The sequence below is a fragment of the Salminus brasiliensis genome, chromosome 9 (genome assembly GCF_030463535.1).
Source record: "Salminus brasiliensis chromosome 9, fSalBra1.hap2, whole genome shotgun sequence".
NCBI lineage: Eukaryota > Metazoa > Chordata > Actinopteri > Characiformes > Bryconidae > Salminus > Salminus brasiliensis.
Genome location: NC_132886.1, coordinates 3,823,184 through 3,836,944, shown reverse-complemented (window position 1 = coordinate 3,836,944; position 13,761 = coordinate 3,823,184). Strand labels below are relative to the sequence as shown.

General features: G+C 43.6%; 1 protein-coding gene across 1 annotated transcript in view; it reads left to right on the top strand.

Moving 5' to 3' along the window:
• The window catches only part of ptprn2 (protein tyrosine phosphatase receptor type N2), a 304,722-nt gene that overhangs the window by 58,693 nt on the left and 232,268 nt on the right, over window positions 1-13,761 (top strand). Inside the window, exon 3 of the mRNA XM_072687156.1 lies at window positions 869-979. Coding sequence (XP_072543257.1) covers window positions 869-979 — 111 coding nt within the window. The remainder of the gene's footprint in view (window positions 1-868; window positions 980-13,761) is intronic.

Here is a 13,761-nt window from a genome sequence, read left to right as displayed (position 1 = left end):
GCACACTATTAAAAACTGCTGTTGGCTGTCAGAGCAATGAAAACTCTATTAGTCTCAGAACAAACTGGAACTGGACGTCTGTCCGACCCCTGGTTCAATTCAGAACTTTTCAGGAGAAGGAAAAAACCTTCTGAACTTTCAATGGAAGTCAATGTAAAAATATTTTATTCCCAGTCATTTTGGAGCATTTCTATTGGTCCATTCATCAGCAAACTCTGATCTTAGGTGAAGAACATCTGTCAGATTCACAATATGTCAAAAAGTGAAAAAGGTCAAAAATGGAGAGACAAGGCATTTATGTGACAGCGCTGATATTCTGATATTCTGATATTTATTAAATACATTCATATCATTAGTGTATGTATTAGATATATTCGATTATTAATAATATATACATTTGCAATGATTCTCCAGGTTCTGCTGAACAACTGCACAGAGCAACATGAACGAGAAGCTCAGGAGCAGAATCCAAACCATGTGCTAAATTGACAAAAGTAATGGGACACTCCTCATTCATTGTTTCTTCAGAAATCAAGGTTATTAAAAAGAGTAACTGTCTCTACTGTCCAGGGAACAAGGCGTTCTACTAGATCTTGGAGGAGCATTGCTGTGAGGTTTGATTGCATGCATTCTCACAACAAAGAGATTGTTAGTTAGTGAGGTCAGGATGTTGGATGATGATCACCACCTCCACCATCCCAAAAGTACTGGATGGAGCTCCATCACCATCATTCCAGTTCTTCCACTGCTCCACAGCTCATGGCTGGGGGGCTTTATACCCCTCTTATGCTATGATAAAGACTGTAGACAGACTAAATTAAGTGTGTGTGTGTGTGTGTGTGTGTGTGTGTGTGTGTGTGTTTTACAGATGGTTTGTTCGGGCAGTGTCTTCGTTTTCCTGGAGATGTTTACACTTTTGATGTTTCTCCAGCGGCTCTGCAGGGTCTGAGGAACGTTCTCCAGAAACTCGCCCATCAAGGTAAAGCCAACCTGTCTACTTCACCTGATGTCTGATTACCTGACGTCTGATTACCTGATGTCTAATTTCCTGACATCTTATTATCTGACATCTGATTACATGATGTCTGATCACCTGATGTCTGATTACCTGACGTCTGATTACCTGATGTCTGATCACCTGATGTCTGATTACCTGATGTCTGATCACCTGATGTCTGATTACCTGATGTCTGATCACCTGCTCTCTGATTACCTGACGTCTGATTACCTGATGTCTGATCACCTGCTCTCTGATTACCTGACGTCTGATTACCTGCTCTCTGATTACCTGACGTCTGATTACCTGATGTCTGATCACCTGATGTCTGATTACCTGACGTCTGATTACCTGACGTCTGATTACCTGATGTCTGATTACCAGATGAGTCAATGCTGTGTAAAGAGCATGATCTAACAAAGCCCAGAATCCATAGATTGTAGCAGCAGGTTCTACAAGTGCAGCAGGTTCTACAGGGTCAGTGTGTTCTACAGGGTCAGCTGGTTCTACAGGGTCAGCAGGTTCTACAGTGCTTCCATGGTGAATGCAATGGCTGTATGAAGAGCTGAAAGATGGCTGAAGGAACCTCATTGAGGCCTAAATAGCTCTTGGTCTGCTTAAAGGATTGATCATATTGGTAGAGATTTTGTAAATGGTTCTAGAGCAGGGCTGGCTCTTTTGTAAATGGTTCTAGAGCAGGGTACTGGCTGTTTTGTAGATAGTTTGACGGCAGTGATGGCTCTTTTGTACATGGTTTTAGGACAGCGATTGGCAGTGTCTGCTCTTTTGTAGATGGTTCTAGGACAGTGGTATTTTTTTTGCATATGGTTCTAGGGTAGTGCTGGCTCTTTTGTAGATGGTTCTAGGACAATAATGACTCTTTTTTAGATGGTTTAAGGACAGTGATCGGCAGTGCAGGCTCTTTTATAGATGGTTCTAGGGCAGTGATTGGCAGTGCAGGCTCTTTTGTAGATGGTTCTAGGGCAGTGATTGGCAGTGCAGGCTCTTTTGCAGATGGTTCTAGGGCAGTGATTGGCAGTGCAGGCTCTTTTGCAGATGGTTCTAGGGCAGTGATTGACAGTGCAGGCTCTTTTGCAGATGGTTCTAGGGCAGTGATTGACAGTGCTGGTTCTTTTGTAGATGGTTCTAGGCCAGTGCTGGCTCAGTGAGTAAAGTGCTGGCTTATCAATAATAAGGTTGTGGGTTCGATTTCCAGGTCTGCTAAGTTGCCACTGTTGGGCCCTGGGGTGCTGTTGCATGGGTGACCCTGTGCTCTGGCTTGGCAAGCTGCCACTGTTGGACCCTTGAGCAAGGCCCTTGAGTTTTTTTCAATACTAGTAGAACCCTTTTTGAGTAGACAGTGCAGTTAGTAATAAAACGCACAATTCAGGTGAGACTTTCAGGTGAGACTCCAAAAAGAAAGCCTCACACTAATACACACACACACACACACACACACACACACACACACACACACACAGGCTTTTGAAGAACACAGTGTATTCCAGTAGAAAATACCCCTATATTTACGCTGGACCCGGATGATGACCACAGCTGGCCGATGCCTGGATGTCTTTTTTGCGACCTGCCGCATCCCTCCATCACGTGGACAGATGAAAGAGCGAATGATGAAAGGCTGAGAGCACTCCTCCGTCGCCCGGGGCGACGCGTCGGACATCTGAGGGCTGGGGAAATGAAGAGGTTCTTCAATGACACACTGCGTTAGAAAGGGCAGAACCGGAGTGTAGAGTGGCTCTGTGGTTCTGAGCATCACCAGAACATATCCGCTTACACTGTGAGTGATGGACGAGTTTACAGTGCATTTCTGATATGAGAGGCTCAGTGTGGTCAACATGGGGGGGGGGGGGGGCGGTCAGACTAAATCTGTGCTAATGCTGTTAACAAAAAAACAGCTTTGCTTGAACATAATGCGAAAGTTTGGACACGCCTGTATGCCGAGCACATGATGATTGATGACTGAAGTTTGGACGTCTTAAAAAATTTACTTCATACAGTACCAGTCAAAAGTTTGGACACACCTGGAAAAATATATATATTTTTTATTACTGATTTATTTATTTATTAATTTATTAATTCTTTTAAAACCAATTTTCTCCCCAATTTAGCTGTGCCATCTATCCCACCCACCCACCCACCCACTAGGACCAAGTCTTCCCTTATCATCTTTCGACAATGGTGTGAAATCAGCCTCCGCCTTATTTCCGAACTGTCACCGATGCAGCATCACTAGGCAGCAAACACGGTCGGAGGAAAGTGCCAGATCCCCAGCTCTCTCAGGCTAATTAATGTACATTAACATACTGTACCTGAAGGGTTTGAGAGGTATTTTCACCCTCACATCTCACACATACACACACACACTGCCATGGGCCTACATCTTAGGCCTACTTGAAACTCCCCAGCCTCAACATCTACCTAATTATGGTGAATACCTGTGTGTCCCCAGTGCCCTCTTTTTTTTTTAAACCAAAAATATGGTCACCCAGCTTTTGGATCAGATGTTTTTTAAGAGGATGATCACAGCACATTCAACCAGATGTCCAAACTTTTGACTTTTCAAAAAAGACTCCTAACCTACTAACCTACTAACACTCTAACAACCTCTACTAACCCTAACCCCAACCCTAACCCTCTCATTGGAGGGTCTGCCAGTGGTATTGGAAATGCATAGGGTTGCGCTGCTGCCAGTGGTATTGGAAATGCATGGGGTTGTGCAGCTGCCAGTGGTATTGGAAATGCATGGGGTTGTGCAGCTGCCAGTGGTATTGTAAATGCATGGGGTTGTGCTGCTGCTAGTGGTATTGGAAATGCATAGGGTTGTGCTGCTGCCAGTGATATTGTAAATGCATAGGATTGCGCTGCTGCCAGTGGTATTGGAAATGCATGGGGTTGTGCTGCTGCCAGTGGTATTGGAAATGCATGGGGTTGTGCTGCTGCCAGTGGTATTGGAAATGCATAGGATTGCGCTGCTGCCAGTGGTATTGGAAATGCATAGGGTTGTGCTGCTGCCAGTGGTATTGGAAATGCATAGGGTTGTGCTGCTGCCAGTGGTATTGGAAATGCATAGGGTTGCGCTGCTGCCAGTGGTATTGGAAATGCATGGGGTTGTGCTGCTGCCAGTGATATTGGAAATGCATAGGGTTGTGCTGCTGCCAGTGGTATTGGAAATGCATAGGGTTGTGCTGCTGCCAGTGGTATTGGAAATGCATAGGGTTGCGCTGCTGCCAGTGGTATTGGAAATGCATGGGGTTGCGCTGCTGCCAGTGGTATTGGAAATGCATGGGGTTGCGCTGCTGCCAGTGGTATTGGAAATGCATGGGGTTGTGCTGCTGCCAGTGGTATTGGAAATGCATGGGGTTGCGCTGCTGCCAGTGGTATTGGAAATGCATGGGGTTGCGCTGCTGCCAGTGGTATTGGAAATGCATAGGGTTGCGCTGCTGCCAGTGGTATTAGAAATGCACGGGGTTGCGCTGCTGCCAGTGGTATTGGAAATGCATGGGGTTGCGCTGCTGCCAGTGGTATTGGAAATGCATAGGGTTGCGCTGCTGCCAGTGGTATTGGAAATGCATGGGGTTGCGCTGCTGCCAGTGGTATTGGAAATGCATGGGGTTGCGCTGCTGCCAGTGGTATTGGAAATGCATGGGGTTGTGCTGCTGCCAGGGGTAGGCCCCATATGCAGTGTACAACCCAGATCACTAACCCGGGCGGGCATCCATATGTGGGGGCCAATGTGGAAGCTGAGGACAAAAGGTTCTGGTTCCCACTTGGGCTACCCATGAGCATGTTAGCTGGGAATTAACCATAAACCAGGAGTCCTACCTCTGTTTGTATCTCGGCATATATTTTATATAGGGTGTGATGCCATTTGTGGCGTTGTCTTTGTATTCATTTCTATTATTAATTTGAATATTTGCACTGGTTCCACTGGTTCCACCAGTTCCAAGACAAATATCTAGTACAGCTTAAGCCAAAAGAGTCCTCTTCAGAGCATTTTATAAGGTCTCACGGTTCTATGTAGAAACATTGCCTTTATCATGAAACCATCAAAGAACCCCATGGTAAATGAAAACGTACCTGTTTAAAATAAACAACATGTCCAAATGTTTGTGGACACCCCTTCTAATGAACGCATCGAGCTACTTTAAGTTGCACCCATTGATGGCCGACACACACAGCTTGTCTAGTCCCTGTAGAGAAGTGCTGCCAATAGAATAGGACTCTTTGCAGCAAATAAACATCATGAACCTATTGGCACCATGCTGCCTAATAATGCCAGGCATGGGCTAGCTGAGGGGTATAAAGACCCCCCAGCATTAAGGAACTGTGGAGCAGTGGAAGAACTGTGTTCTCTGGAATGATGGATGGTGGTGGAGCTCAATCCAGTACTCTTGGGAGGATAAACTTTCCTTGAAGGAGCCGGTGTCCCAATACTTTTGTCCATTTAGCGTATGATTTGGATTCTCTGTGCAGTTTTCCAGCAGAGCCTCCGGGGGGCAGCATGCTTCTGTCCGTGCGGTTCTGGCTGGAGGCTCGGCGGCTCTAATTGGCTTCAGAAGCCGCTGCTGAGGTTGATCCTCTAACAGGCGTAAATGAAAGCTGAAAAGCGTGGAAGGCGCACAGCCGTCTTTGGGTAAATTACCAACATGGTAATGAATATTAGAGCATGGAGGAGATGGCCGTCTAACTCCAATTACCTGAACCGAATAAAGAGAGAGGGATCAGGAGGACGAGAGGAGGAGAAGAGAGGCCGTGTTCAATTACTCCCTTTTTTCTCTTCGCCTTCCCTCTCTCTCGCTCTCTCTCTCTCTCTCTCTCTCTCTCTCTCGCGCTTTTCTTGGGCACAGATGGCGTCTGAAATCTGGGCTTTTGATTGACGGTCTGTCTTTTGGTGTCAAATTTAGGAGGAGTGTGTGTGTGTGTGTGTGTGCTTATTAACTCGGCAAAATGATGGAAGAACTTTAAGATATTTTGGGGGGTGAGCTGGAGCTCACATGGGTGGTTCTAGGTGGACATGAGCTCTGAGTGGGATGGTCCATACATTTTGACTGGGACCCAGTTGGGCTTTCTCAAATGGACCTCATCTCAAATTTTGGTCCCATCTAGCCCCGTATGCAGTGTACCACCGAGATGAGGCCTGTGAATAACCCCTCCTGGTCCCATCACTGACCCAGGTGGGCATCCATATGTGGGGCAAACTTGGAACCTTCTGAATCGTAGTTGGGCCACTCATACAGGCCCCCCATGGACATGTTAGCTGGGAATTAACCGTAAATCAGCAGCTTCAGCATCTGATGCTGATGCTCCACTGACTGTAACATGGAGAACGGCGCCTCCGTCATTGTGGATCTGGAGGGAGGTGGATCTAGTGGAGCTGCAGAAGAACTTCTATCCAGAACCGTGTAATGGTGATGCCACAGTCATCTGTTTGGTTGGGAGTCCCAGGCAACATAATTGGCTTCGCTCTGTCTGGTTTGGGTCTTCTTACATCTCCAACCAATATGGACAATATTGACAAAAGTATTGGGACACCTGCTCACTCATGATTTCTTCTGAAAAGAGCTGATCCTGCTTTCGTTGGAGTAACTGTCTCTACTGTCCGGGGTAGAAGGCTTTCTACTAGATTTTGGTGGAAGGGGCTCAATGCTGGGGGGCTTTATGCCCCTCTAGCCCACGCCTGGGATTAGGCAGAATGGTGCCAATAGGTTCAGGTTTATCTGCTACTTTTTTATATGGACTAGACAAGCTGTGTGTGTGCATTTGTACATGTGAAGAACTTGACAGTATAGCTTAGAAACCAGGAGTGTGTGATTTACCTGGAGACCAATGGAGTTTAGGCCTCCTTATAGACTCTTATAGTGCTATAAGGAAAGCACGGCTAGTGTTCCTATGGAGGTAGAATGCATTCCTATGGAGTGTGAATTAGCCCTATACCTGATTCTGCGAAGGTCAGTCACCCCCATATTGCCCACCCCCACCCTTTTAATGAATATCATCATGAGAACTCTCATGAAAGTCAGATTTCCAAAATGACACATGTAAGGAGTGTTTGTCCACACCCCTGTTGTTCTGTCCCCGCTGTCCTGACCACACTCTCCTGAAGCGTGATGTCTCCCTGGCTGCTTACGCACCTCTCCCTCCCATGTGTGTGTGACAGAGAGAGAAAGAGTGTGTGTGCAGAGGACAGATAGAGCTGCAGATTGTCGAATGTCATCGACTCGCTCTTCTCTTTATCTCACATCTCGAGTAGCTGAAGAAAACGCAGCGATTTGGGACGGCGTGAGATCGATGGAATCGACCGACCACAGAGACCGAGAACGTTCACTCATTGTCCTGCAAAACCATCTCTCACATTCACTCCCTCAAACACACACACACACACACACACACACACAAACACTGGCATGCCGAATCTGCTCTTCACAGCCTCACACAAACACACACACACACACACACAGTAATAGGTAATGACTTTTACATTACACTGTGGTCACAATGCATCTGTGTAGTTCTGTGATAAGGTGTGTGTGTGTGTGTGTGTGTGTGTGTGTGTGTGTCTGTGGATATGTTTGTTTCCATGTCTATTTCAGGTCAAAACTGTACCCTATAGACAAAACTATTTATTAGGGATATTAAAATCTCACATAGATCCTTTAACACTATATTGACAAAAATATTGGGACACCTGCTCATTGTTCATAATTTCTTCTGAATTTAAAGGTATTAATAAAAGTTTATCCTGCTTTTGTTGGAGTAACACAAGTCTCTGCTGTCCAGGGAAGTTAGGCTTTCTACTAGATTTTGGAGTAAAGTAAAATTGCTGTGCGCATTTGATTGCAGCAGCAAACGTGTTAGTGAGGTCAGGATGTTGGATGATAATCACCACCCCTACTCATCCGGATAGTATTGGTTGGAGCTCCACCATCCATCATTCCAGAGAGCACAGTTCCTCCACTGCTCCATAGCTCAATGCTGGGGGGCTTTATACCCCTCTACTAGCCCACACCTGGCATCAGGCAGCATGGTGCCAATAGTGTTTATTATCTGCCTCAGAGAGTCCTATTCTATTGGCAGTACTTCTCTACAGGGACTAGACAAGCTGTGTGTGTGCATTTTCACGTCTGTGTGGGACGTACATGTGGGACGTATGACATCCCATTTGTATGGTCATGCTGTAGATATGTGCGGGGTGTATGGAAGCTTACGGTCATACGGGTCTACCAGCAGTGGCAAAAAACCCAGGGTTTCCAATCAATCCCATCATTTTGCTGGGGGCTCTCAGCGTGTCACCACCTCTTCTGGAGAACCTGCACAATGGCCTAACCTCACCATACTCAATGCCAGTGCCATTAATAATTGCAGAGCCCACGAGCAATGATCTGTAGTGCATTGGAGAGTGATGGGGCTCAATCCAGTGCCTTTGGGATAAGTTGCAGTGGCAAAACTAGTCCTCCGACATAGTTGCTGACCTAACTGTAGCTCTCCATTACATCAAGCAATCAGATCCTCACAGCTGTCTTCCAAAAAGTGTTGGAAAGCCTGCCCTGAAGATTAGAGGATGTACCTGCAGGAAAAAAGGTGGCTGATTTTAGAAGAAGCTGCGTATTAGGTGGTGTCCACAAACTTTTGGCCACAAAGCGTACTTTAATCTAATAACAGTGAGGTTTAAATGTATTGAACTGAATAAGACTGAACTGCAGCCGAGTAAAAGCAGCCTTTACACACACACACACACACACACACACACACACACACACACACACACACACACTCAGGTGGGTAGCTGTAACAGAGCTAATGTGAATACACTCCCAGTCCACGCTGTGTGTTCTAGTGGTCTGCTGGGGCGGGTTTAATGTGGTCTGACGGGTGTGTTTGACAGTTTGGGTGGAGGGAGCAGTGACCATAAACATAAAGTTCATCGTTTCAGCCTGGCTGACCACTGCTACTGCCCATCCGTGTGTGTGTGTGTGTGTGTGTGTGTGTGTGTGTGTGTCTAGACTCCTCCCAGTTTGAATGTGTAACCCTTCAAAACACGGCAGCTTACAGAAGACCATGCAAGTACTTTTCACCATACACTGTGTGGAATTACTGCATGTGTGTGTGTGTGTGTGTGTGTGTGTATGTGTGAGAGCAGTAATACTAGTGGAAATAAATTTGTTTGACGTGCAGAAGTTCAGTCTTCCAGAACATCAGAGATACACACTTCCAGAACACACACACACACACACACACACACACACTTTATACATATCTATATAAATAAAAGGTCAAAATCACACACACAGCTTGTCTAGTCCCTGTAGAGAAGTACTGCCAATAGAATAGGACCCTCTGGAGCAGATAAGCATGATGAACCTATTGGCACTATGCTGCCTAATGCCAGGCGTGGGCTAGTAGAGGGGTATAAAGCCCCCCAGTATTGATCTGTGGAGCAGTGGAAGAACTGTGTTCTCTGGAATGATGGATGGTGGAGCTCCATCCAGCACTTTTGGGATAAGTTGGGGATGATGAGGTGGGGTGGTGATCATCAACATCATCCAACATCCTGACCTCACTAAAACTCTTGTCACTGAATGCAATCAAATCCTCACAGCAATGCTCCTCTGAAATCTAGTAGAAAGTCTTCTTCTCTGGACAGTAGAGACAGTTACTCCAACAGAAGCAGGATCAGCTCTTTTAACATCCCTGATTTCAGAAGAAACACTGGATGAGCAGGTGTCCCAATACTTTTGTCCATATAGTGTATATACATATGCACCACTAAGTGTGCCAAAAAAGGACACATGGACACCTGACCTGGACCTATTCCAGGACCAGGAATAGTTTTAGAGTTAAGTTTAGGTTTAGGATTCTGGTTAAAGTTGGGGATAGTTTTAGAATTAAGTTTAGGTTTAGGATTCTGGTTAAAGTTGGGGATAGTTTTAGAATTAAGTTTAGGTTTAGGATTCTGGTTAAAGTTGGGGATAGTTTTAGAATTAAGTTTAGGTTTAAGATTCTGGTTAAAGTTGGGAATAGTTTTAGAATTAAGTTTAGGTTTAGGATTCTGGTTAAAGTTGGGGATAGTTTTAGAATTAAGTTTAGGTTTAGGATTCTGGTTAAAGTTGGGGATAGTTTTAGAATTAAGTTTAGGTTTAGGATTCTGGTTAAAGTTGGGGATAGTTTTAGAATTAAGTTTAGGTTTAGGATTCTGGTAAAAGTTGGGGATAGTTTTAGAATTAAGTTTAGGTTTAGGATTCTGGTTAAAGTTGGGGATAGTTTTAGAATTAAGTTTAGGTTTAGGATTCTGGTTAAAGTTGGGGATAGTTTTAGAGTTAAATTTAGGTTTAGGATTCTGGTTAAAGTTGGGGATAGTTTTAGAATTAAGTTTAGGTTTAGGATTCTGGTTAAAGTTGGGGATAGTTTTAGAATTAAGTTTAGGTTTAGGATTCTGGTTAAAGTTGGGGATAGTTTTAGAATTAAATTTAGGTTTAAAATTCTGGTTAAAGTTGGGGATAGTTTTAGAATTAAGTTTAGGTTTAGGATTCTGGTTAAAGTTGGGGATAGTTTTAGAATTAAATTTAGGTTTAGGATTCTGGTTAAAGTTGGGGATAGTTTTAGAATTAAGTTTAGGTTTAAGATTCTGGTTAAAGTTGGGGATAGTTTTAGAATTAAGTTTAGGTTTAGGATTCTGGTTAAAGTTGGGGATAGTTTTAGAATTAAGTTTAGGTTTAGGATTCTGGTTAAAGTTGGGGATAGTTTTAGAATTAAGTTTAGGTTTAGGATTCTGGTTAAAGTTGGGGATAGTTTTAGAATTAAGTTTAGGTTTAGGATTCTGGTTAAAGTTGGGGATAGTTTTAGAATTAAGTTTAGGTTTAGGATTCTGGTTAAAGTTGGGGATAGTTTTAGAATTAAGTTTAGATTTAGGATTCTGGTTAAAGTTGGGGATAGTTTTAGAATTAAGTTTAGGTTTAGGATTCTGGTTAAAGTTGGGGATAGTTTTAGAATTAAATTTAGGTTTAAGATTCTGGTTAAAGTTGGGGATAGTTTTAGAATTAAGTTTAGGTTTAAGATTCTGGTTAAAGTTGGGGATAGTTTTAGAATTAAGTTTAGGTTTAGGATTCTGGTTAAAGTTGGGGATAGTTTTAGAATTAAATTTAGGTTTAGGATTCTGGTTAAAGTTGGGGATAGTTTTAGAATTAAGTTTAGGTTTAGGATTCTGGTTAAAGTTGGGGATAGTTTTAGAGTTAAATTTAGGTTTAGGATTCTGGTTAAAGTTGGGGATAGTTTTAGAATTAAGTTTAGGTTTAGGATTCTGGTTAAAGTTGGGGATAGTTTTAGAATTAAATTTAGGTTTAAGATTCTGGTTAAAGTTGGGGATAGTTTTATTAAGTTTAGGTTTAAGATTCTGGTTAAAGTTGGGGATAGTTTTAGAATTAAGTTTAGGTTTAGGATTCTGGTTAAAGTTGGGGATAGTTTTATTAAGTTTAGGTTTAGGATTCTGGTTAAAGTTGGGGATAGTTTTAGAATTACGTTTAGGTTTAGGATTCTGGTTAAAGTTGGGGATAGTTTTATTAAGTTTAGGTTTAAGATTCTGGTTAAAGTTGGGGATAGTTTTAGAATTAAGTTTAGGTTTAGGATTCTGGTTAAAGTTGGGGATAGTTTTAGAATTAAGTTTAGGTTTAGGATTCTGGTTAAAGTTGGGGATAGTTTTAGAATTAAGTTTAGGTTTAGGATTCTGGTTAAAGTTGGGGATAGTTTTAGAATTAAGTTTAGGTTTAGGATTCTGGTTAAAGTTGGGGATAGTTTTATTAAGTTTAGGTTTAGGATTCTGGTTAAAGTTGGGGATAGTTTTAGAATTACGTTTAGGTTTAAGATCCTGGTTAAAGTTGGGGATAGTTTTAGAAATTAGGTTAAGGTTCAGGTTCAGGTTTGGAATTAAGTTTAGGTTTAAAATTCTGGTTAAAATTGGAGATAATTTTAGAATTAAGTTTAGATTTAAGATCCTGGTTAAAGTTGGGGATAGTTTTAGAAATTAGGTTAAGGTTCAGGGTTAGGTTTGGAATTAAGTTTAGGTTTAAAGTTATGTATTAGGTTGTGGGTAAGTTTACAGTTTCAGAATTCAAATAATCTCAATGTCTGTTCCAAAATCAGTTGGAAAGCCTTCCCCGAGGAATAGAGGCTGTAACAGAAAGCGGTAAACCTTGTTTTCAGATGAAATGAAGAAACAGTGTATCTGTATCTGTGTCCGCAAACTTTTGGCACATCACATACTTAGAAAAAGCAGAAAAGGAAGTGTATTTTCTTTTTGCTTTTAGCAATATGCTAGCTACAGGAAACCCTTTTTAGTGTCCAGTTACATTTAGCGCCAGGCTAAAGGTGTAGAACATCAGGTGGACAGTGGGAGTTAAAGTTGTGTGGTGTTTCTGAAGCTTGAGCAGAATTTGAGTCCCCGGAGTGGCCCTCCGCCATGCTAAATGTCAGCCGCAGCTGCAGCGCTATCAGCTAGCGCATTCCTCTGCGGAGCGTTTATGAATATCAAATTATATATTTATCGGCCTCGCTGCATCTGTTCCCCGGCAACAAAACGCTTTACACGGGTGTCGTTGAAAGACAGCGGCGGTCTTAATCTACCCAGAAGCCCCCTCTCACTGCTCACCCTCTCTCACCCTCTCTCTCTCTCTCTCTGGAGGACTAGGCTACGCAGATGTTTGACTAGTGGAAAAACTAGTGGCGTTTTGTTTAGCCGTCCATTTTGAGGCACTTTGTAACTGCAGCTGCGGGGGGTCGGGTCAGCGGGGAGTGCGTAGGAGGGGGAAATGGCTCTGGATGATGCCGCTGGAATTGGGATGGGGTTTATATTGATGCGTTCGGGTCCAGGACCTGCTCGTGGCAGCTGTGGAGCATTTTAGCCAAGCTTTTTGGCTAAAGCTTTGAGAACGGACAGCCTCACAGGTGGCCCTCCGTCAGCAGGTCAAGCTGCGGCAGCACCTGGCCACGGTTTTGCAAACTCGGGAGCGTCTCTCACATCTTTGATCATAAATTCATGTGGTTTATGGAGCGTCTTAGATTGGACAGTAACCACGGAGGTGCCTTTGTGATGGTTTCACCTGAATTGGGCACTTTAGTTTCAGCGGCTTTGAGGGCGGCCCTCGTGCCGCTCGAGGCTTTGATCAATATTCCTCAAAAGCAGGACGTCTCAAATACGCATAATACATCCAGATTATTCCTTTGTTGCAGGAAGCTGGTCGTGACTGGCCAGACTTCTGTGGACGTGTTCCTCAGGAACCCACTCACCTCAAACCGAGCTCATACCCAGCCTACAGAGAACCTTCTAAAAGGTTCCTGGAAGGTTAGCCAGTAACGTTCCACATATGTCTTTCCAGGAACATTCTGAGATCCATTGATTTAACAAGGGTTGGCATCACCATGACAACCATGACAACTACATAAAGGACGACTGGGATGTTTAAATGGTTCTTTGATCGTATAGATGGTCCTCTATAACACCAAAAACAGAACCTAGCATTGTGTGAATCTGGACCAATAGAAATGCTCCAAACTGACCTGCGATACGATCTTTTCACATTGACCTCCATTGAAAGTTACAAAGCTTTAGTCCCACTAAAAGTCATCTGGAGATATGAGTTTTTGTATGTAGCAAAAATACACTACATGTCCAAATGTTTGTGGACACCTCTTCTAATGAATGCATTCGGCTTCTTTGCGTTGCCCCATTGCTGACACAGATGTGCAAATGCACACAC